We start from the raw sequence: 24,965 nt of genomic DNA, 5'->3' as shown, positions 1-24,965 counted from the left end.
ACCCTCTCTGGAGCTCCGACATCCACGCAATCAGCTTATACCTCTCTTAACAACTAGACGCCACCAGCTCTTTGCACAAGGTGGTGCCGGCTTGGCGGCAGGAGGGGCGCTCTAACTGGACCCAGTGAATTTTTTCTTGAGGCAGTAAGGGATGGAGGCAGGGAACACGGTGTTTGGGAAACTCAGAGAATGGGAAACACCACCAGCACCTTGAACAGCACATCGGATTTGTCGAAATAAAAACACAAGCATACGACAGTTCCACGCCACCCAGTTAAGAAGGTCAAAATGATTCTTTGCCTCGTGTCTTAATCAGACCATGAGGATGTGCCACTGGAGCACTTGCCAACTACCCCCACCCCCCACCGCCCCCCAGCCCCGCTGCCTCTCCGGATGCAGAGTCACTGAGGCTGCTCACAGCCACTGCAACACGGACGACACCAACACCCCCAAGTGGCCACGGAAAATTTGGGCGTCAGTTGCCCTGCGTGCTTCTCCAACTGTGCACCTGCTCCACCAAGGGCCCATCCTCTCTCAGTCGTCCTCACTGGCATCTATTCTACTAGGGAAGCCTCTAGAACCCCCACCCTGACACCCCCCCCCCCCCACTAAAGCTCCTGTGTTACCTGGGCAAGAGACAGAGCCATGGGGAGCCTGGGAGACTTCTCCCCCAGGACCTGCCCGAGATCCACCTTCACCGACAGGAACGTGGGCATGGGGTTCAGGAGCTGACCTGCAAGTGCAAGCCGTCCTTCCCACTGCCAAGGTCGCAACGCCAACCCACAGGGCAGGTGACAGCCAGCACAGGCTGCAGTGTGAGAGGGCCCAGCGGTCAGCCAACTGCTGACCATACTAACCACACATTCAGTTCACTAGGCGTGGGGGGAGATGGAAGCAACACCTTCTATGGGCTGTGGATGGGAGAGTGGGGTCTTCCCACGCACTTTAAGCCACCAGGAAACACTGGGGTGGGTGTCACGTCCCACTCGCAGTTAGGGGCCGAGTCCTGTGCGGAGTTCCCTAACCCCCGGTGGCTCCGATGTCAGAGCCTTGGTACAGAGTGAGTCAGGGAAATGGAGCCGGCAGGGCGAGGCCCTAATCCAGTCCCACCAATGCGCTTGCAGGAAGCGGAAGACACTCCAGCGCTGTGCTCAAACCAAGGGCCCGCCACGGGGGGATACACGGAGAAGATGCCATCTGCAAGCCACCGGGAGAGGCCTCAGGGGACACCAGCCCCACTCACCCCCTTGACCACATCTTTCTGACTTCTGGGACCCTAAGGAACACATCCCCACGGGCTCAGACCCCCAGCCTGGGGCAGTGTCACGACAGCCCCAGCTGGTGTCACCTGGCATGCCTGCCAGGGCGGCCCCTCTTGCTGATGCTATCAGTCAACTCAGCGCTCTCTGCCTGTATCACCAGGCTCAGGTGCACCATCACACACAGGAAACACGCGTGCCTCCCCGCTCGTGACTCCCATGAGCATCATCCCGACGCTGACTTTTTAGAGGGTTTGTTCTCTGTCTCCCTGAAAGTTCTCCCTGATGAACCCACGCCATCTGCTCTCAGGATGACTGTAGCGGACTCCCACGTGCAGTCAGAGGACAGAGACAAGAGGACGTGGTTTCAGCACTGGGATCTCTGACCGTGCTGTGTAAACGTGCAGGGTGCTCATTGGACACCCCCTCGGGAGTTGGGGATTCCTGCAGCCCATGTGGGATACTTCCCACACAGAGGACAAAATGCTCAGTCTCACGCACAGTGAGAGAGACGTCAATGAAAACTATTTAAAAACGCGGGGCCGAGGTGGTGACCTAACAGGTTAAGCTGCTGCCTGTGACGCTGGCATCCCATATCAGAGTGCCAGTTCAAGCCCCCGCTGCTCTACTTCTGATCTAGCTTCCTGTTAATGAACCTGGGAAAGCAGAGGGAGATGGCCCAAGCCCTTGGGCCCCTGACACCCATGTCGGAGACTGAGAGAGTTCCTGGCTCCTGGCTTTGGCTTGGTCCAGGCCTGGCCATTGCAGCTGGTTGGGGAGTGACCCAGTGGATCTCTCTCTCTCTCCTCTCTCTGTGTCACTCTGCCTTTCAAGTAAGTAAAATAAGCCTTTAAGAAATTAATAGTAAAGTTTCTGACCCACCCCAATGGGAGACTCTGAGGACATGGGCCATTTCCACAGTTGATAGGGCTGTCGGTTGGTCAAAGTGGCAGAAAGTGTGGTGGTCTCTCTCAAAGCAAACATGTATCCTGGATGACCCAGGGTTTTACTCTGAGAAATTTAGAATATGTACATTTTTATAGTCTGTTTTGACTGGAATGGCAAGTTTGAAAATTGCCCCATAGGAAATAATAAATGACTGCACATCAAATAATGGGATACGTATGGCTGTTAAGAAGAATGAGGCAGAGGCATGTGTGGTCACACAACTTCCGCTACAGACAGGGCTCTGTAGAAAGAAGTATTGAGGGGCTGGTGCTGTAACACAGCAGGTTCAGCCACTGCTTAGCAATGCCCACATCGCACACTGGGGTGCTGGTTTCAGTGCCGGCTACTACACACTTCCAATCCACCTTCTTGTGAATGTACCTGGGAGGCAGCAGATGATGGTTCAAGTACTTGGGTTCTTGCCACCCGTGTGGGAGAACTGGATGGCATCCCAGGGTCCTGGCTTTGGCCTGACCCGGTCCCCACTGTTGTAGGAATTTGAGAAGTAAACCATAGGATGGAAGAATTCTCTGTCTTTCTTCCTCTCTGTCATTCTGCCTTTCAAATAAAAATAAATAAATATATCTTTTTTAAAAAGTGTGTGTTTCTCTGTGTAGCCATACTAGGCTCCTTCAAAAGGTTCCTGGGAAATTGAATTAAAAGATTATTTTGGTGTAAACCATTCTGAAATCATGGGGCCAACATTGTGGCATAGTGGGTTGAGCCACCTGTACCCACGTGGGCTGCCTGCACCCATGTGGGACACTTGCAAGAAGCTCCAGGCTCCTAGTTCTGGCTTGGCCCAGCCTTGGCCATTGCGGCTGTCTGGGGAATGAACCAGTAGAAGACTTGTGTGTATGTGTGTGTGTGTGTGTGTGTGTGCACGCGCGCGCCTCTCTGTATCTCTGCCTTTCAAACGAATAAATGAATCCTTTTAAATTTTTTAATTGAGATCTATTTTCAATCGACTTTATACACATATGATTAACTCCATGCCAAGAGTTCAACAAATAGTTTTAAAAAACTGTTTCTCAACAGTCAAGACAAAAGCTGTTCAGAATAAATGAATCCTTTTAAAAATTTGAAATCCATGCAGAGATTTTTCATAGTACGTATTTTCCACGAACTTTCTGAAGATCCCATGTATGCATGGGTTTCTTTCGCACCAAAATACACTTACATTTTAACTCCATTTCCTATGAGCTTTTTGAAGCGCGCCTGCGTTTATGTTTCACGTGGAAACACTAGCAATGGCTGAGTCTGGCGAGGGCGTAAGTCACAGCCCAGGGAAGAGCCAGAGTTCCCCACTGATACTAAGTTGCCATCAGAATCCTTCCCACGAAGCGCGCACACACACACACACACACACACACTGGCAAGATGCCATCCCTGGACTTGGCTGCTGGGACTGATGTCCTCTACCTTGGTACAACATGACAATGTAAAGAAGACTATCAATTGGGCTGGAAGCTGCCCTCAGATTGGAAACTGCTAGACGAAGGCCCTCTTTTTAGGGATAAGGGGGTGGGGCCCACACCCACAACCTGAGCAAGGGCTCTCACTGACCCTTGAATGAACACCAGGTGTGCCAGGCACACAATAGGTGCTGCACAGGCTTTGCCTCCCTCTGTCCACCTGGTGCCCCGCCTTCACTCTCCTGCACACAAGAGGCCTTCAGCAGGGAACCGGGGTGCGGGCTGTTACCTGGCCCCGTATGTGTCTCACCGGTACCCATGACTAAGTCACAGAAGCCTGGCCCAGGAGTGACAGCATGCAGAGTGACAGAGATGCTGCGGGCTCGCGTCAATCCACTAAAGCAAGTCAGGACGCACAGCTGGACGGCTCTAGGTGCAGCTGGACGGCTCTAGGCTCAGGCCAGGCCCAGATACCAAGGCATCCATCGGGTGGTCAGACCAATTCAGTTCAGCCTGAGCTCTGCCTGCTCCTAACAGGAGCTGTGTGCTCCTCACAGGTTTCTCAGGCCTCCAGTGGTAAACTGAGGACATCCGAGGTCGTCATAGCCAGCGACTCTCACGCCTGGACATTCTTCTCGTCCTGAGTCATTTTAAGCCCTGTCTCCCTGCCTTCCTCCTGTGCTGATTCAACACAGTCCTGGGACATTTAACACAGCACCCCACTGTGTGCAGTGCATGAAGGCTTCGCGTGGCTGCCTGATGGGACAAGATGACCCTGCAAGGAAGTCAGCAAAGGCTAGGTTTCATTTCCATCCGCCATGCTGGAAGAGAAAGGAACCGAGATCCACCTTACTCATGAGGAAGCCTAAAAAAATCAAACAGCGTGAAACACCTGCAAAGGAGAAACGCATTCCTCCCAATGGAGACCGCTTCATCTTGCTTCTGGAAATGCTCACGCTGCAGACATGGGCAGAGTCAGGAGTCCATTGGCTTACTCCTATTTCGTGACGGAAGGGAAGCCCAGCCACGGGGTTAAATTTTAGAATCTCAGGGCTGGTGCTATGGTGCAGTGGGTTAATGCCCTGGCCTGAAGCACCAGCATCCCATTTGGGTGCCGGTTCGAGACCCGGCTGCTCCACTTCCGACCCAGCTCTCTGCTATGGCCTGGAAAGGTAGTGGAGGATGGTCCAAGACCTTGGGCCCCAGTACCTGCATGGGAGACCCGGAAGGAGCTCCTGGCTCCTGGCTTCGGATCAGCGCAGCTCCGGCTGTTGCGGCCATCTGCAAAGTGAACCATTGGATGGAAGACCTCTCTCTCTCTCTTTCTTCCCCTCTCTCTCTCTCTCTCTGCCTCTCCTCTCTCTGTGTAACTCTTTTAAATAAATAAATAAATCTTACAAAAATAAATAAATAAATTTTAAAATCACACAAGGCCCAGTTGCCTTCATTCTGGGAGAGCCATTGCCCATGACGGAGATCCGTGAGTGAACAATGGGATGCGAACCTTCTAGAAATCGAAGGTGCTAATTTTACAGAGGAAGAAGTGGAGGCCCAGGGAAGCGCGTCTCCTGCAGCCACCCCCCTGTCCCATGGCCCTGGATGACTCAGTCCCTTCGGCAAGGGACATTTCAGGAAACCTCCCTAGGTCAGCAATTCACTGATCTTGTTGCTAAGCAGAAGTAAGGACGAAGCCAATGAGCCAGATGGGAGACACAAGGATGAGATCGCTGGGAGTGCACCAGCTAAAAGATAAAGGCTTCTAAATGGGGCTCGAGGCAAACATGAACACACAGGTTCAGAGCCCTGCTGTCAGCATGGCCAGGTGCCTGAGGTGGTCCTCGCTGGGGCTGGCATCGGGCCACCTCCAACACGGACGCACGACGTTCTTCACACACTGTAGGGCTTCAGCAGATCCTACTTTGTAGATGCCTTAGGACAGCGACTATCTCGTAACACACATGCTTAGCAATGCTCATTCTTGCTGTCAGTCATTCATGCTCCAAGAATAAAGGAATACGAGGGTCACTGTCCCATCTTTCTACCTTACACATGAGTGAAACATATTTTTAAAAAGTACTTATGGGGCTGGCACTGTGGCGTAATGGGCTAAGCCTTTACCTGTGGCGCTGGCATCCCATGTGGCTGCTCCACTTCCAATCCAGCTCCCTGCTAACGCACCTGGGAAAGCAGTAGAAGATGGCCCAAGTGCTTAGGCCCCTGCATCCAAATGGGAGACACAGAAGCTCCTGGCCCCTGGCTTCCGGTTGACCCAGCTCCAGCAGTTGCAGCCATTTGGGGAGTGAACCAGCAGATGGAAAACCTTCCTCTCTGTCTCCCTCTCTCTCTCTGTAACTCTACCTCTCAAGTAAATAAATCTTTTTTTTTTTTTTAAAAGTACTTATTTCGCACCATTTCCCTGAATTAAATCCTAAACAGATGATACTCAACTTACAATAGGGCTGCTGCCCCCTGATAGCATCATCCTAAGTTGAAAATACTGTAAGCCAAAAGTATATTCAGCAACACCTAACTTATAGAATGCTCTATAGGCCACCGTTGATCCCTCGGGATCACAGGATGACTGGGAGCTTTGCTCACCGCCACTCCCCAGTATCTCCAGATGTGTCTGGTCCAGAAGTGTACAACTCGGAATCTGACATATGCTTTCTATTGAATGCATGTAACTTTCAAACCATGGTAATGCTGAAAAGAAGTAAGCTGAACTACGGTACACTGGGGATTCTATGTACTCTTTACACCTAATGGAGAGAAAGTATTAAGCCAATACATTTCCCAATAGCCACACTCGAAAGGAAGTTCTCTAGCTAGTCACAGCTCCACTACAAATGTTTCCTTATATCCCAAATCCCATCCAGCAGGGTGGTAAAAATGCCATCTTAAGTGTTAAAGGGATCATATAGATAGAAGTAAGTGTTAAAGGGATTAAATGAATAAGATCAAGGGTCTGGGAATAGTAATAGAATTAAAAAGGAGAGAATGTTCCAACATAGGAAGCAGTCCCCACAGCAGACTCATAGAATGACAATCACTCTAAATAGCACTCTGACCTCGGAATCAGCCCTTAAGGCACTCTGGTCTGGTTAAAAAGCCCATGAGAGCACTGCAGGCATGGAAAGCAAAGATACTGTGGCAAAAGTGTCCTACATGCAGGACCTCTGTCCTCAATGAGTTGTATTATGAGAATTAACTGTAAAACTTGTTCTCAAAACAGTTGTGTGTGTGTGTGTGTGTGTGTGCGTGCAAATTGTTGGAATCTTTATTTAGTCCAGAGTTGGTCTTCTGTATGCAAAGTTAACTGAAAATGAATCTTAATGGAGAATGGGACTGGGAAGTGGAGAAGGAGGAGGAGGAGGGGTGGGAGTGGGGGTGAGAGGGTGGGTATGGTGGGAAGAATCACTATATCCCTAAAGTTGTACTTAAGAAATTTTTACTCCTTAAATAAAAGGTTTCTTTGGGGCGGGGGGAAGTTTCCTGAGGCGACTCTGTGTGAGATGCTGCAGTCTGCACTCTCGGCTGTGTGTGCGTCCTCTTCCACCACGAGGCACAGCTGACTCCCGCGTAATTACGAACTCTCAGGACCAGCGATACGCAAAGCCAGTCCTGCAGAAACTGCACCCTCTGAAACCCAGAGGGACACAGAAACTGACCTTTTTAAAAAATAAATTCAAAGGTCATTCTTAACCTTAACGCAGAGTGGACAGTGAGAGAAAGAGAGACAGAGAGAAAGGTCTTCCTTTGCCGTTGGTTCACCCTCCAATGGCCGCTGCGGCCAGTGCGCTGCTGCCGGTGCACCGCGCTGATCCGATGGCAGGAGCCAGGTGCTTCTCCTGGTCTCCCATGGGGTGCAGGGCCCAAGCACTTGGGCCATCCTCCACTGCCTTCCCAGGCCACAGCAGAGAGCTGGCCTGGAAGAGGGACAACCGGGACAGAATCCGGCGCCCCAACCGGGACTAGAACCCGGTGTGCCGGCGCCGCTAGGCGGAGGATTAGCCTGTTGAGCCGCGGCGCCGGCCTGTGATGGGATTTCTTAAGAAGGCGTGGCCACATACCTAGAACACAGCTAACTTTCATAATGGTTCTATCGGGCCATTCAGCGATGTCATTTGCTTTCCAGAGTTCTGAACGCAGGCCCTGTCAAGCATGGATGTGCTGCCCTGTCAGCGGTGCCCTGCATGGACCAGAGTGTCTCCCTCCTCCACAGCCCCCTTCCCAGCTCTCCACTCATCCCACAGGTATTTACGAGCGTGGCTGCTTGTGGAGCTCGGCTCACCTCCCCAAGGCTGAGAGAGGGAAGCACGGTCTTAGGGCTGCTCGGGTCTGCAGCCTTCCTCCCCCGCCCCCCCCACCCCGGCCTGCCCATGTCTCCAAGGCACTGATAGTCCAGGGTGCGTTTTCCCTGTGGATAATAAGGCCCTTCCCCTCTCCGTACCATCGACAGCAGATCGGAATTTGTAAAAGACACTTTCTAAGAAAACGCAGGCAAAACCAAACCAAAGCCAAACCAGTGCCCTAAAACACAGGGTGAGTAGCGTTTCCAGAAAACGGGCCACGAGCTGGGTCCCAGACTGGCCTGGCTGCCCAGATGCTGCAGGCACAGGCTCCACCCGGTTCCGTTTCTTTGCTATGATCCTTTCCTTTCCACCTTAACGATCACAGCCACAGGCTAAGGACCTCTGGGGGCCTCGTGGTGGGGGGCATCCTGTATGCCCACAGAACCCCAGCAGGGCACTGTTACCCAGCCCATTTTACAGAACAGAGGCTGAAAGCTTTGTCCGTGGACACAGAAGCCGCAGACAGAACTGCTCAGCCTCAAGCCAAGCTTAGAGGAGCCCAGAATCTATGATCCACTTCCAGACTTCAGCACTTGGTGCTCGGCCGATGTGCCTGCCCGGCTCCTGCCCGCATCCCACCGCCCACTTCCATAGCATCCTGCAGCAGCCCACCTCCCCGGCATCTCTGAGACCCACTACTCCATGCGTCTTGTTCCACCCACTGGGACACCCTGACCAGTCATGGAGCCCCTCCTCGAGTCCTGTGATGGGGGCTGTGGCTTGGGACAAATGGCTGGTCTCCTTGGTGGCTGCACAACCCAACCCACACACTGCTCATCCCATCACCCACCCAGGGCAGACTTTCCTTCTCCGCCCCTGAGGAGCCACCCCCAGCCGCCCGTCTCCTTTAAGACGTGTGAGCAGTCTGTATGGGGCACTATTTCCAGGGCTCTAGGACTACTGGTTTCTAGAAGAAATCACAGCACATAAAGTAACCAGACAATATACAGAGGCAGGAGGGACCCATGAGTGGGAACAGGGCTCTCCCAGGGCACTTCCTACAGGGGCCACAGCGCCGGGCCAGCCCCACCTGAGGGTACATTTTAACTTCCGGTCCCACTCATTGCTTCAAAAACTCTCTGTGCTCTTCGCTAAGGAAATGCCACGGTTTGCACAGTGCTGGCAGGTCTTGGTGATGAGTGGTTTCCAGGCACCTCGGCCAACCGCCCTCCGACTACACGCGGTGCTCCTTGCTTCCACCTTGGTGTTCAAATATCCACAGCTCCTGGTATTTATCTGATTGCCTCTTTACGCTAAAATGTCACATCTTGCCCGACGCTGCATGGGAGCAGCTAAATATCTGGAATAATCAGTTCATTGGATTTACCTGGACTTTGCATAATTTATCTGATGCTTCTTGAATCCTTCCTATGTAGTTCAGTAAGATCATCGTGTTAGCATTGGATGTACACAGCCTTTCCTTACGGAGGGTCAGGTTGACTGATTACCACAGAATTATCTTCCTTGTAGCTTTAATGAGTTGGAAGGTCACTTGTTCCAGTGTGTTCTCAGGCACTGACACGCACATGCTTTCTACAGCTTACGCTGAGAAGGGAGAGAGCCACTCACGAGCCAGTTCCCTTTGAAGATGACTCTGGTCCAATCAAAATGTGTTCCCACAGCCACGCCCATTGGAACGGGCCCACGGTTCCGAGCTGAAGGATGACTGTTGAACTTCTCAGCAGGTGAGAAGTCGAAATACTAACCAGAGGACAGACGTTTAGCCTGGTGGTTAGACTCCGGTGAAGGCGCCCAAGGCCCACGTCGTAGTACCTGGGTTTGACTCCTGACTCTAACTCTGGGCTTCGGCTTCCTTCTAAGGCAGAGCTCACAAGGCAGGGGTGATGGCTCAAGCGCCTGGGCTCCTGTTGTCCACGTGGGAGACCTGGATTGAGTTCCCAGCTCTGGCTTTGGTCCAACCCAGTCCTGGCTGTTGCAGCCATGTAGGGAATAAACCAATGGATGGGAGAACTAACTCACTCTCTCCCTCTCTCCTCTTTCCATCTTCCCCCCCAAATAAATTCATAAAAAATTTTAAAACATGCTACCTTGGGAGTAGGCATTTAGCCCAGTGGTTGAGATGCCCGTGTCCCACATCCAAGTGTTTGAGTTCAATTCCTGACTCCAGACCTTGACTCCACATCTGCCACTATAGACCCTGGGAGGCTCAAGTAACTGGGTTCCTGCCACCCGCGGGGGAGACCTGGAGTGGTTTCCTGGCTCCCATCTCTGACACCCACCCAGCTTTAGCCACTGCAGGCATTTGGAGAACAAACCAGTGTCCAGGAGCTCTCTCTGTCTCTCAATCAAACAAAACGCCGGCTGGGGTTCACTTAGGCAGGTCTCCAGGCCTCTTGGTTCTTACATCAGGGAGATGCCAGAGGTGAGACCCCATACACCTGTCAGAGCCCATGAACCCACCCGCAAAGTTAGACCAAAGGAAGGAACATCAGCACTATTGGTAACAGAGCAGGCCTGGGTGCAACCCAGGTGCACATGGCTGCAAGGAGTCTGTGCAAACCTCTGTCTCTCCCCACACTGATCCCAACTCTGCCAAGCTGCTGCCTGCATTTTTTTTTTTTTTTAGTTTTTGACAGGCAGAGTGGACAGTGAGAGAGAGAGACAGAGAGAGAGGTCTTCCTTTTGCCGTTGGTTCACCCTCCAATGGCCACCGCGGCCGGTGCGCTGCGCTGATCAGATGGCAGGAGCCAGGTGCTTCTCCTGGTCTCCCATGGGGTGCAGGGCCCAAGCACTTGGGCCATCCTCCACTGCACTCCCGGGCCACAGCAGAGAGCTGGCCTGGAAGAGGGGCAACCGGGACAGAACCCGACACCCCGACCGGGACTAGAACCTGGTGTGCCGGCGCCGCAAGGCGGAGGATTAGCCTAGTGATCGCGGCGCCGGCCTGCCTGCATTTTTGATGGCAGGAAATAGGTTTGGTAATGTTCAGTTTTCCACACAGCGTCGATGAATGAGACAGATCCAGTGCCCCTGGAGTTTACAATCTGTATCAATGGAATCCAGGGAGTTGGCTGAACTTGACTTTCTGTCTGAGCGCATTCCTAGGTCCGCCTTAATGGTTGGGCACGATGGTGGGTGTGCGTTTAGAAACATGCCCACGCTCCAGCGCCGTGGCTCACTTGGCTAATCCTCCACCTGCGGTGCCGGCATCCCATATGGGTGCCGGGTTCTAGTCCCGGTTGCTCCTCTTCCAGGACAGCTCTCTGCTGTGGCCCGGGAGGGCAGTGGAGGATGGCCCAGGTACTTGGGCCCTGCACCTGCATGGGAGACCAGGAAGAAGCACCTGGCTCCTGGCTTCAGATCAGCTCAATGCTGGCCGTAGTGGCCTTTTGGGGAGTGAACCAACGGAAGGAAAACCTTTCTCTCTGTCTCTCTTTCTCTATCTATATCTCTACCTGTCAAATAAAAAATAAAAAAAAAAGAAACATGCCCATGCCACAGTTGAATGACCAATGACGTGAGACAGCTGACATTGGGCCCAGCCATGCCTCAGACAGTTTGTTCTTGTGGTTTAAGCATTTCCATTGAAAATTAACCACAGTGTTTGCTTTCAGAATTGCCATTTTACACGTGAATGGCAAGACACGATTTTCCATGAAAAACAGTTTTTTCACGTACCAGCTGGGCTTGAGATACCATCAAACTGTGACTCAAGTGTCTAGAAATATGAAAATACAGAATACAGTAAGAGCTCTCTAAGCAAATCTCTCCTTAGCTAACCTGTCAGATAAACACACTCCGCTGTTGTATTTGGCCCCGGTACCGAAGCTCATTCCCAATCTGAACTTCTGGGCTCGATTCCTGCTTCCAAAAGGGACAAATGTCAAAACATTCTCTGACAAGCCAGATATCAAGGAACAGCATCGGTCTGTAGCAACAGAAGAGGTTCCGACAACAGTAACAGCTGTGAGCACACACAGTAGGCGCTCAGCGCGTGTCTGCTAAATGAACAACGAACTGACAGCTCCCGAAAGCTGAAGACGTGGGGATCCCCATCTATCCCTACGAGAGAGCAGGGAGACGGTTTCCAGCAGGCAGCCTTGGGTCCTGGAACTCCCCTCCCCCCGCCCCACAAGCCCTGCAAGGTTAGACGGCAAAGAAAGATCAAGAACACAGGATGCCAGTCTGTCATCTGGGAGCACCTGTTTGAGGACCACTTCCACAGCAACGGAAGCTGGCCCCAATACTTGGGCCCCTGCCACCCACATGACAGGCCCGAATGGAGTCCCAGGCTCCTGGCTTCGGCGTGGCCCAGCCCTGGCTGCTGCCGCCATTCGGGGGAACGAACCAGCAGATGCAAGATTGCTCCGGCTCTGTCACTCTGCCTTTCAGATAAATAAAACGGATCTTTCAAAACAAGAAACAAAAAAGGTAGAACACAAGGGAGCAGCATCTTCCACTCACTGACCAGGAGAGCCAAACTCCTTGACTTGGCCTTATCTTGTTTTAAGCGCCTCAGCGCCCACGCCCACGCCATTCCCTAGGGTCTCGGATGGAGAATTTCCTGCATGGTTTGCTGGCTTTCTGTGGCCTAACCCTGTGGTCTATATTGCTACCAAACAGCCAGGTAAAGAAATCCGCCCCTCCCCCGCCACCCTAGCCCTGTTAATAAACACCCAACAGCAGCGGCTTTCAGGGCCCCCCTCGGGAGCTGGGAGCTCACTGCAGGGTGAGAGGCAGCAGCTGCTCCAGCCAAGCCACGAAGCGGGGCTCTCCTCTGTCAGCAGGCTTCGTCCCCAGCACAGAACTAACGCGGCCGCCACGCTCGCATTCCTGCTGTCACCATCACTGACCAGGGCGACGCCCGAGGGGGGCCATCCAGGAGACAGCCAGCAGGCAGCGCTCAGTCACCGACAACTCTCTTAATACAGCCCAGACATTCCGTATGCGTCAAGCAGCAACGCACGGCCACTCCACAAATGGGCACTCCAAGGAGGACGCGCAGCCGGAGAGAGCCGCATCTCCAGGCCGGCTGAAGCCTCGCTCCCCTGAGCTCCTGCCCCCAGATATCCACAGAGACCAAACCCGCCCCTCCTCCTCCGATCTTGCTTTCTGGCAAGAATGTGTGTGTGTATGTATGTATGTGTGTGTGCACGTGTATGTATACAGGTATGTGTACATGTGTGTACAGGCATGTGCATGTATGTATAGACATGTGCACATGACTATGCATGTACAGGTGTATGTATGTACAGGTGTATGTATGTGTGCATGCATGCATGTGCGTGTATGTATAGAAGCGTGCATGTGTGTATGCACAGGTGTGTGTATACATGTGTGTAAAGGTATGTGCATATATGTATAGACATGTGCACATGTCTATGCATGTACAGGTGTGCGTATGTACAGGTGTATGTATGTACCAGTGTGTATTGTGTGCATGCATGCATGTATGTATAGATGTGTGCACATGTGTGTATACAGCTGTGTATACATGTGTGTACAAGCATGTACGTATATGCATAGATGTGCGTGCATGTCTATGTATGTACATATGTGTGTATGTACATGTGTGTATATGTGTACGTGTATGCATGTGTGTATAGATTGTGCACATGTGTGCACATGTGTGTATACATGCATGTACAAGCATGCACGTATATGTATAGATGTGTGTGCATGTCTATGTGTGTACAGGTGTGTGTATATGTGTGCATACAGGCATTACGTGCATGTATAGATGTGTGTATGTAAGGTGTGCATGCATGTGTGTACAGACATGTGCGCACGTCTATGTGTGTACGTGTGTGCACGGGCGTATGTACGTACAGGTGTGTGTGCAGGCGTGTGCATGCATGTATGTATAGATGTGTGTGTTCAGGTGTGTGTGTATGTGTGTGTGTGACGCACTCAGCTCGTGGCCCCACTGAGGAGCTCCCTCCGCCCTGTGTGATTGTGTATGTGTACTGCTGTATGTGAGTGACATTTCTTTACCCAGACAGCAAGCCCTGGGCTGGGAAAGCAGGGTGAAGGGAGAGACTGATGCCGGTTACTTAGAGGGCTGAAGAACGCGTCACACGCGGTGCGTTCCCACCCCTGCAAGCTCTCCCACTCCATGAGGTGCCTGTGGGGCTGCACACCCTAAGCAGACTGGGAAAGGCCGCCCCGAGTCAGCACTCCTGCCTGTGGAAGTCCAGAGGCCTCACTGCAGAAAGAGCCCCACCGTCAGCTTCCATGAAGGTGCGGCCGGGCTGGCGATGGAGCATGCGATGGAAGACGGTGCGGGAGGAGGGCTGAGCACTTGTGTGTGGGCGGGAGCACTGCCAGCCACGTCCCTCAGCCCTGCTGGCAGGCGGTGAGGACAGCTCTCCCCACCACAGAGGGCTTGGGCCTTACCAGGATCATGTGGCCGGTGGAGATGTCCATGTTCGACTGGACGGGCTCCTCGGACCAGGACGAGGTGCTGCTCCGGGCAGAAGGGCTGGGCATTGGCCCGTCACTGAACTGGGATGAGACGCTGTTGATGCGGGACGTGTGTTGGCCCTCGGGGCGGTCCGATGGCCGCACAGCCATGCGCTGGCGGCACAGCTCCTAGAAGAGATGGGGAGGAGAACAGGTCAGGGGCTTAGTGGCATCTGGGGATCCCGGCAGGGTAGGGGGCCCTCCACCTGCTTGTCCTAAGACGCAAGGTCCAGACGGCCGAGGATTCACCTCTGGGCTGTCCAGCGGGCCATCAGGTGGCCCCGGGACATCCTGATTCCCAGAGGCACCACACTTCATAGGTGCTTCCTTCCTCGCGTGGGAGAGGAAGCTGGCACTGCTCTCTGGCAGCCTTTCAGGTTACACAGAGCTGGGCTGCTTCTGAGAATAAATGAACACACACACACACTCACATGCATGCACACACCTCTACACATACATGCACACACCTATACATATACACACCTGTGTACACATGTGCACACACACGCACACCTTTACACACACCTGTATACACACACCTATACATACACACACCCCTATAAACACACACTCACATGCACACACACCTGAACACACACCTGTACATGCACAGACCTGTACATACACACACGCACACACCTATACACACCTGTACGCACACACATCTGTACATACACACACCCCTGTACACATACCCGCATACACATACACACCTGTATACACATACACACACATTTATACGCATACACAAACACACCTGTACATACACACACCTATACATACACGCACCCCTATAAACACATACTCACATGCACACACACCTGAACACACACCTGTACATGCACAGACCTGTACATACACACACGCACACACCTATACAGAGACACACTGTGTACACACGTGTACACACACATGCACACACCTACACACACACCCTTATAAACACACACTCATATGCACACACACACACCTGAACACACACCTGTGCATACAGACCTGTACATACACACACATACCTGTACATACACACCTGTACACACACATCTATACATACACACACCCCTGTGCACACACACCTGTATACACATACACACACAACACTTGTACACATACTTATACACAAACACTCCTGTACACACACACTCCTGTACATACATACACACATCTATACATACACACACCCCTGTACAACACGTACACACACCTATACACACATGCCTGTACATACCCACATGTACACACAGCTGTACACACACCCACATACACCTGTACATACACACACACACATCACAGATTCAAGAAAGGAGCCGAGGCATCTTCCTCTGTGGTCAACATGGAATATCCTGGAATAACGCGACAGGAAGACCGAGTTCGGCATCTTTCCTTTGTCTTTGGAATGTAAGCCATCTGGGAGATGAGGGTGATTTTTGGATGAAATACAGGCATTAGTATCATAATCAGATTGGTTAGAGGAGGAAAAAAAATAGCCTCATTTTGGTGTTTCTCTCCCCAAAATAACTTCCAAATTGACAAAAGCCCAATCAAGAGAATACCGGAAGTGCATACCAAAAGCAAAGTATAGGGTCCTGGACAAAGTTTACTCTTTCTGACACGAGCTGCTGGATTTCAATGAAAATCTCCATATTACAGTGCAAGCTTTAGCCGGATCGTGGCAGGGTACGGACTTCATTACACAAGGTGGACCTGGGCCCGCCCAGCACCTGCCACGCACGCGTGGAGGGGGCCTGCCCGCAGCCCAGTGCCGCCACGTCCCTCGGGCCGCGGGTTCTCAGGGCACGTGCTGGCAGGGCTGCACCTCGGCGGCCGATGGTTGCTTCCTGATTCAGCCTGCACGCTCCCTGCCATTTCTGTAAACAAAACACCACGTCGCCAGCGTTCCCCCAGTCCCCACAGCACAAGTTCCGTCGTCTGCCCGGTGCAAACAGATCTCAGCAAAATGAAACGGGCATGCAGACGTCTCTAAGAGAATTCGGGCTCCACAGAGGAGAAGTTGAAATGCATTCCTGGAAAGAGAAAGTGTTCCCTTTCCTTCTCACTTTGGTGCCGTCCAGGGGAGGCCACACCTGCCACGTGCCCCTGACCAGCTGCAAATGCCTGCAACGGCCAGGGTGAGGCCAGGCCAAAGCCAGGAGCCATGCAAAGCCATCCACTCCATCCAGGTCTCCCACATAGAGTAGTTGAGCCATCATCCGTTGCCGTCTTAGGCACATTAGCAGGAAGCTAGACTGAAAGTGGAGGTGGGGAGGCCGGAGTTGTGGCAGAGTGGATAAAGCTGTCACCGGTGACACTGGCATCTCACACAGGTGCCATGTTCAAGTCCCGGCTGTTCTACTTCCAATCCAGCTCCCCGCTGGTGGCCTGGAAAAAGCAGTGGGAGGTGGCCCAAGTGTTTGGGTCTCTGCCATCTGTGTCAGAGACCGAGATAAACCTTCTGGCTCCTGGTTTCAGCCTGGCCCAGGGCTGGCCGCCGTGGCGATCTGAGGAGTGAACGAGTGGACAGTAGACCTCTCTCTCTCTCTCTCTCCACCTCTCAGCACAGAAAGTGCTACGCACAGCTGAGAGAACTCAGCGCACATCCTCCAAGAAGGAGAACCTCTGGGGAAGGTGGATTGAAACAGCAATCAAAGTGGCCACGGTGTGCGGCTGTCCCCGATGGAAGCAGTGCAGCAGAGCCTGGGGGCCTGTCTTTCCCTCAACATCCAGAGAATGAGGTGTACCAACCACGCTTCAGAGTCCTGCGCTGGGTCCTGGCTCACCACCTGGGTGAATGTGCGCTCATCGCTGAAGGTCTCCAAGCCTGCGGTTCTTTGTTTTTCTCACTTTAAAAGCTGAAGCATAGGGGGCTGGCGCTGTGGCGTGGCAGGTAAAGCCTCTGCCTGAAGCGCCGGCGTCCCACACGGGCGCTGGTTCAAGTCCCGGCTGCTCCACTTCCTATTCAGCCCTCTGCTAATGCACCTGGGAAAGCAGTGGAAGATGGCCCAAGTCCTTGGGTCCCTGCACCCACGTGGGAGACGTGGAGGAAGCTCCTGGTTCTTAGCTCTGGATTGGGCCAGCTCCAGCCGTTGTGGCCATTTGGGGAGTGAACCAGTGGATGGAAGACCTTTTTCTCTGTCTCTTTCTCTCTCTGTAACTCTGCCTCTCAAATAAAAATAAATAAATCTTTTTTTTTAAAAAAAGTTGCAGTATATAAAATGTTTGGCATGGGGTCTGCTACAGAGAAAGCCTTCAAACATTAGTCAGAAAAACAGTATAAATATTAGTGCAATAAAAATTAAAACAGGCCGGCGCCATGGCTCAATAGACATCCTCCGCCTAGTGGCGCTGGCACACCGGGTTCTAGTCCCGGTTGGGGCACCGGATTCTGTCCTGGTTGTCCCTCTTCCAGGCCAGCTCTCTGCTGTGGCCCGGGAGTACAGTGGAGGATGGCCCAAGTGCTTGGGCCCTGCACCCCATGGGAGACCAGGAGAAGCACCTGGCTCCTGCCTTCGGATCAGCGCAGTGCGCCGGCCGCAGCACGCCAGCCGTGGCGGCCATTGGAGGGTGAACCAACGGCAAAGGAAGACCTTTCTCTCTGTCTCTCTCTCTCTCACTGTCCACTCTGCCTGTCAAAAAAAAATTTTTTTAAAACAATCCTCTAAACCAGAACAAAACCATGAAAACTTGGCAAATTCAAAGACATGTCCAAAGAGATCGCAGAATTTTAGAGCTGCATTAGCCAACAGACCATCGACCCAGAACTCCCATCTGGTGGATGACGCACAGTTGATTTGGAAACGCAGGGAAGAGGCACAGGTGCTTGGGTCACTTCTGGGATGGCACCTGCTGGTGCAGGCCCAGTGTTCTTTGCACGGCCACTCAGGGCTGAGCTCCTCATAGGCTGGTTTTCATTTTTCTTTTTTTTAAAGGGACGAAGCTATGATAAAGATCCAAGAAAAATCTACTCCCACTCTCTTCCCAACAGCAGGTATTCAACGCTGGGCACCTTGATTGGAGAGCAGACACCTGGAAGCTTGGCCCAGAGGGCTCGGGACCATTCGGGGGTCGCTCGTCACCTGCTCAGAGGTGCACGCGCTGTGGGAGGGGCAGTGTGTCCCCACAGCGAGAGGACTCCTTGCCGGGGAGAGATCTGACTTCGTGAATGCAAGATGCACTCACTGCACACTGTTCTCTTAAAGATAAAAGCAGGTGCATCTGGCTACGGTGGGCGTGCTTTTCTGAACTGACTGCTCTCGGGTTCCTAGACAACAGACGACTCAGACAGCTACTATCCGAGAGGTGATGAGCCAGGCCTTCTCCCCAGGAGGGGTGAGGTCGGTAGAGGAGGCTGGGGCCCGTGGTGATGGGGTGGTGGGGCTGGCCTCCCCCTGCTGCTGCAAACCGAGCAACACGGTGGGCCCTACTTCCTGGGGCTCTGCTGTGCTCCTCTGCCTTTAGCTGATGGACAACCGGGAGCACCCTGCTGTGCTTCTGCAGGGTCTTTCACAAGGCCACCGGGGAACCAGCCATATGGGAGGATCTCCACACCTCCACAAAGCTGCCCTGGAGACATGGACAGCCACATTGCCCGTGATGTCCCAGGAAGCAGACCTCCCGGAGCTGGCACCCAGAACACAGTGACTTCTTCGAAGGAGCTGGCAGGAGAGATTTCACTGATTCCTTGTCTTGACTTCCAGGATGCTCATTCATTCAGAGCCTGGACTCAGGATGCCCGATTTTTTTTTTTTGGTTAAGATTTATGTACTTGAAAGAGTTACACAGAGAGAAGGAGAGGCAGAGAGAGAGAGAGGCAGAGAGAGAGAGAGAGAGAGAGAGAGAGAGGTCTTCCATCCGCTAGTTCACTCCCCAGATGGCCACAACAGCTGGAGCTGTGCTGATCTGAAGCCAGGAGCCAGGAGCCAAGAGCTTCTTCCCGGTCTCCCATGTGGGTGCAGGGGCCCAAGCACTTGGGCCATCCTCCACTGCTTCCCCAGGCCACAGCAGAGAGCTGGACTGGAAGTGGAGCAGCCAAGTTTCGAATGGCACCCACATGCGATGCTGGCACTGCAGGTGGCAGCTTTACCCGCTATGCCACAGCGCCGGCCCCAGGACACCTGATCTTGAGTCCTGGCTGTGTGACACTGGGCAAACTGCCTAACCTCTCTGTGCCCGAGTTCCCCCATCTCTGGCATGGTGATAACAGGACCAAGTTCACAGTTACTGTGAGGATTACGTAAGACCAATAAGCTTAGACAGTGCCTGGCACATGTCGGCTCCTTATTAATTATTAGGATTAATTATTCTTTCAGAACATACATGTGTCAAACATAGCCAGATGCCAACAATGCCAGGTCAAACAAGACTCTCCGGGGTCCTGTCCACCCAGCGTCCACATCCCCCAGGGCTGGGCATGGACAACCACAGGAAGTACTGCGGACCTGCGTTGGGTTTTCACGGGAAGGCTGTCTCGGGGCCAGCTGTAGGGGTGCCTCATGCACTAGAGAGAAGCCTCATGCGGCGGTGCTACTGCGGCTCAAAGCTGGGCAGCCGTGGAAGGAATGGCACCTGCTAGGATGTGCAGAGCGGTGCCTCCTTACCTCACCGCTGCCAGCAAGTGCATTCCAGCCTCCACCCTCCCGGTCCTGCTTGCCGATCTTGTTTTATGGTTAAGTTCCCTTTTGCAAATAAGATGTACATCTGCCCAGCTGGAAGTCATGCAGGCTATCAGCGAGGTGGCTTCCTGAGCCCAGGAGGGTCCGAAGGGAAAATGCTGCCCTCCTCAGCTCCATCCCTCCTGCTGGCCTTTGACCACACCCGCGTCTGAAGAGGTCATGTTCAGCTGCAAGCTCAGGTCTCACGGCAGCCCAGCTGTGGCTACATCAGCGTGGCTCTCGTGGGACCAACTCAGGAGTTGGCTGCTTCGAACTTCAGCTCAGGAGCTCTGCAAGGCATTTACTCTGCTGCCTTCTGGAAGTCCAACCTCCATCGCAGAAATGCCCTCTTCTGCCCATTGCTGTGCAATATACTTTAAAAATTTTCTAAGGAGGGGCCAGTGCTATGGCGCAGTGGGTTAACGCCCTGGCCTTAAGTGCCGGCATCCCCTATGGGCGCCGGTTCGAGACCCGGCTGCTCCACTTCCTGTCCAGCTCTCTGCTATGGCCTGGGAAAGCAGTAGAATTTGGCCCAAGTCCTTGGGCTCCTGCATCCATGTGGGAGACCCGGAAGAAGCTCCTGGCTCCTGGCTTTGGATTGGTGCAGCTCCAGCCGTTGCTGCCATTTGGGGAGTGAACCAGTGGATGGAAGACCTCTCTCTCTCTCTCTGCCTTTACCTCTCTCTGTAACTCTGTCTTTCAAATAAATAAAATAAATCTTGAACAAAATTTTCTAAGGAATAGGGACTGCTTTTTCCCAGAATAGACTATACATTAAAAAAAAAAATCCAAAAGTTGAATGCTTCTTGACGTTAGGACCCAGCGGGGGTCGAGGAGGCTAATTCTGGGGGCGCGGTGCTGTGGGAATGTTTCTAGCTGCTTCCAACAGATCCAAACTCCAAATGATGCCTCCAGCGTCGGGCTCAGCAAAGACGCCACTGCCTACGTTCTTCCCCTCCCTAGACCAGAAGGCAGATGTGCGGCCTCGCGGGGCTGCTCCATTCTTTATTTCAAACGCATCAGCTATGCCCGGGAGGGCAAATGTGCAAGCACAATCCTCCCAGCCCTTGGGGGAGGACCGAACGGCTGGGGTGCACACAGACACTCACACCGAACTGTCGTCATACCAACGCCCTCCCCCTGCTCCTGCCGCCCCAGCTACGTGGTCCAACTCTCGCAGAGGCCCACGTAGCACCACACAGGAAACCCACATCAGCCAGCGGCAGAAACAGTCACTGCCAACGTTGGTATTCTGCAAGTCAAGTCTGTGCAACGAGTTTGAAATACAGAGCTGTGACCCAGAGAGCGCTTTATCTGAGCAAAAGATAATTGATAACGCTAACTAAACTACATAAGCATACTCAGAAAGAAACCTGGAGACCAACCCAATTACGTTCTGAAATTTCCCTCATTTGTAATCTTGGCAGCCAGCAAAAAAGGGACATAATCAATGCCCAGAGCAAAAAAATTCCCTGGTTAACATCATAAACACCCTCAAATGAAAATTATAGGATATGCTGGCCTATCGAAAAGTATTAACTAATAAGGGAGCAAACACATACAATCCCAATAACCACCAATTTCCAAACGCAGCAGCGCCCCTCGGGGCTCCCAGGGCATCCTCAGCACAGCCTTGCTTGTGTGCGTGGAAGGATTTTTGGCAAATAGGTCTGCACGTGGCTGGACAAAAGGTGCAGACCTTCCCAGCCTCTGCAAAACCAATTGTCGTAGGGGCTGGCGTGGTGGCGCAGTGAGTGAAGGCACCGCCTGCAATGCCGGTATCTGATATCGCAGCATGCGTGCCAGTCCTGTCTGCTCTGTTTCCGATCCAGCTCCCTGCTACTGAGCCTGGGAAGGCAGTGGAAGATGGCGCCAGGGCTTGGGACCCTGCCACACATGTGGGAGACCCGGATGGAGGTCCAGGCTCCTGGCTTCAGCTTGGTCCAGCCCTTGGCCGATGAGGTCATTTGCAGAGTGAAACAGCAGATGGAAGATCTCTCTCTGTCTCTCTGCCTCTCAAATAAATAAATCTTAAAGCAAATCATACAAGATATTTAAGATCTAAGCTAAGTCTAATAAAAAAGATATGATTTATGATCATTAGAATTATCCAGGGCATGTAGTCCGATAACCTTGAGTATATAGAGACAACTGTCATCTTCACAGTAGCTCACACACTCAGTAACCTACAGGTAATTAATTATAAAAGAGGAGGAGAGGTCGGTGCCGCGGCTCACTAGGCTAATCCTCCACCTTGCGGCGCCGGCACACCGGGTTCTAGTCCCTGTCGGGGCGCCGGATTCTGTCCCAGTTGCCCCTCTTCCAGGCCAGCTCTCTGCTGTGGCCAGGGAGTGCAGTGGAGGATGGTCCAGGTGCTTGGGCCCTGCACCCCATGGGAGACCAGGAGAAGTACCTGGCTCCTGCCTTCAGATCAGCGCGGTGGGTCGGCCGCGGCGGCCATTGGAGGGTGAACCAACGGCAAAGGAAGACCTTTCTCGCTGTCTGTCTCTCTCTCTCACTCTCCACTCTGCCTGTCAAAAAAAAAAAAAAAAAAAAAAAAAAAAGAGAGAGAGAGAGGAGAGGCCGCTTTAGCCAAGTGGATCTTTTGATCACAGATGCAAATATGGGGTCAACCCACAGAGCTCCCTCCTTCCTGTGCACATGCAGCGCCAGAGCCACTGCTCACCTGCACTGCACACCTGGACGGCTGGCGATCGCCAGGGTCACTCCCACCAGGGGCTGGACCCACCAATCTCTTCTCTTTTCTCATCCCACATTCTACTCTTCAGCAGCGAAGAAAAGGCCAATGCAAATGTGGACGCAGAAGAAAAAACTGCAAACAGCAAAGGGGGCAATCGGGGTGGCTGGGCATTTACAGGACGTGCATCCCTGGAGATGGGCTTCGTTCTCTGCTCCTGGGGGGGTTCTACCCCTCTCAGCACCTCTGCTCCGGAGCCTCCAGGCTGTCTGCCCCTCCCCCACCCTGGAAATTACCAACCAGAGCGGATGCAAATCGTCTCAAGTGCCTGATGGGAGGGTTGCATGTGCTCATCTAACGACAGGAGGACACGAGCTTGCAGGTGGTCTCCACAGTGACAGCCAACAATGACGATACTGCGCCTATATTTTGGGGCAGTGAATATGTCTTTGAAAAAAATATCACAGCCGGCGCCACGGCTCGCTAGGCTAATCCTCCGCCTGCGGTGCCGGTACCCCACGTTCTAGTCCTGGTTGGGGTGCTGGATTCTGTCCCGGTTGCTCCTCTTCCAGTCCAGCTCTCTGCTGTGGCCCGGGAGTGCAGTGGAGGATGGCGCAAGTGCTTGGGCCCTGCACTCCATGGGAGACCAGGAGAAGCACCTGGCTCCTGGCTTCGGATCAGCGCAGCGCGCCAGCTGTAGTGGCCTTTTAGGGGGTGAACCAACAGAAGAAAGACCTTTCTGTCTCTCTCTCTCTCTCACTAACTCTGTCAAAAAAAAATGTCCCATAGCAGAAAATGAAACTCATCACTGGCAGAGAAAGCAAACAGGCCCAAGAGAAACCCAAGGGTTGCACGGTGTAGGTTGAGGGCCAAGACTCTATGGGCACACGGTCTGAATCCTGGGTGACACTGGACAAGCTGCCTAAATCTGCATCCGTTTTGTCATCTGTGTAATGGGTGTGATAACAGAACGCTGCCATGATGCTGTTGGGAGTATTCCAAGAGTCAATGCACGTAAACAGATGTTACTTCTCCCATCGAGGCTACTGTTGCTCTCCGATTAGACTGTCTGGACTCCCTTGGTGACATCCCCATTTACACATAGGCAATGAGAAAGGGACACAGCCAGGGGGAGGAAGCGGGGACATGCGACAGGTCCTGGTCCTCATAGGACCGAAGAGACGCTCCCTCATGCTCCCCAGGTGAAACCAGACAGAGCGAGCTTTTCAAAGGGAAAGAACAGCATCATGTCCCTAAATTTAAGTGCTCCATCGCAAAATAAAGACGGCAGGCCTGTGCTATGCTACTTAACAGCATTTACGTGGCCCGGAGTTTGCCAAGAAAGGTACGGTGCTGGGTGTCTATGCCCAGGTGCAGGATGTCCCCAACGAGAAAACGAGCAGGGCTGATACGGTGCAGTGCGCAGAGCCTAGAGGAAGGGGAGTGTGACGGCACCCAGCCCCGCCCGAGGCCCCCAGGCACCAATACCAGGACCCCAAGGCCACCAGAGAGCGCCCCCAGGACCCCCGACGGGTCACGTCAGCAGAGGATTTGGCTGAAGGTGGGCGGCTTCACCCTCGCTGAGTCGATCGCTTGGGTGTACGGGCGCACACGAAGGAAACAGAGACCACACTCCACGTTGTGACACCGCAAGGCTCCCGTTCCGTCAAACCACGTGCTGCTCTGTTACACCCCGAGCTGGGGCCCCGGGAGCTTTGTGCAGAGCCCTCGCAAGTCTAAGACACTTCTCCACAACACAATGTGCGGAGCAGGTTGAATAGGGTTCTGGGAGCAGAAAATCACCCTTACGCGGAATAATGCAAATGTCTCATTTCTCAACGCTGCATCTGATGGGGGCAAATTACGGAGAGTGGGAATCCCTGGGAAAAGAAAAAGACCCATCGTTCTCCAATTCTGCCGAAAGAAAGCCCAAGACTACAAAGGCTTCAGCAAAACCTCTTTGCACCTCTTGAGGAACCGCTGGAGCAAAGCAGCGCACTGCCTGAGTGTGTACACAAAGGATGGGCTGGGATTTTTAGGGTTCTTTGGAGAGTATAATTGGTGGTAACAGGACAAAACTAAGGAATAAACGCACAAAGCCACAGAAGGAAAAAAAAATTGGGTTCATTAGGATATGCGGGGAGCGATAAACGCCAATTACTTTGCAGGCTGGAGAGAACACATTGAAAAGGCACCCACCCTCTGGGGAGAGACCTGGTCTC

At 52.9% G+C, this 24,965-nt stretch overlaps 1 protein-coding gene across 3 annotated transcripts in view; it reads right to left on the bottom strand.

Annotated features, from left to right (window-relative positions):
• PTPRN2 (protein tyrosine phosphatase receptor type N2) overlaps positions 1 to 24,965 on the bottom strand; it is a 1,109,078-nt gene that overhangs the window by 108,009 nt on the left and 976,104 nt on the right. For all 3 annotated transcript variants that reach the window (XM_089336860.1, XM_051857048.3, XM_089336861.1), the window contains one exon: positions 14,332 to 14,526. In XM_089336860.1, coding sequence (XP_089192986.1) covers positions 14,332 to 14,526 — 195 coding nt within the window. The remainder of the gene's footprint in view (positions 1 to 14,331; positions 14,527 to 24,965) is intronic.

This window comes from Oryctolagus cuniculus, chromosome 7 (assembly GCF_051225735.1).
Source record: "Oryctolagus cuniculus isolate XC-2025 breed Fujian yellow rabbit chromosome 7, ASM5122573v1, whole genome shotgun sequence".
NCBI lineage: Eukaryota > Metazoa > Chordata > Mammalia > Lagomorpha > Leporidae > Oryctolagus > Oryctolagus cuniculus.
The sequence above is the reverse complement of the archived record's forward strand: the minus strand, read 5'-3'. Positions and strand labels throughout refer to the sequence as shown.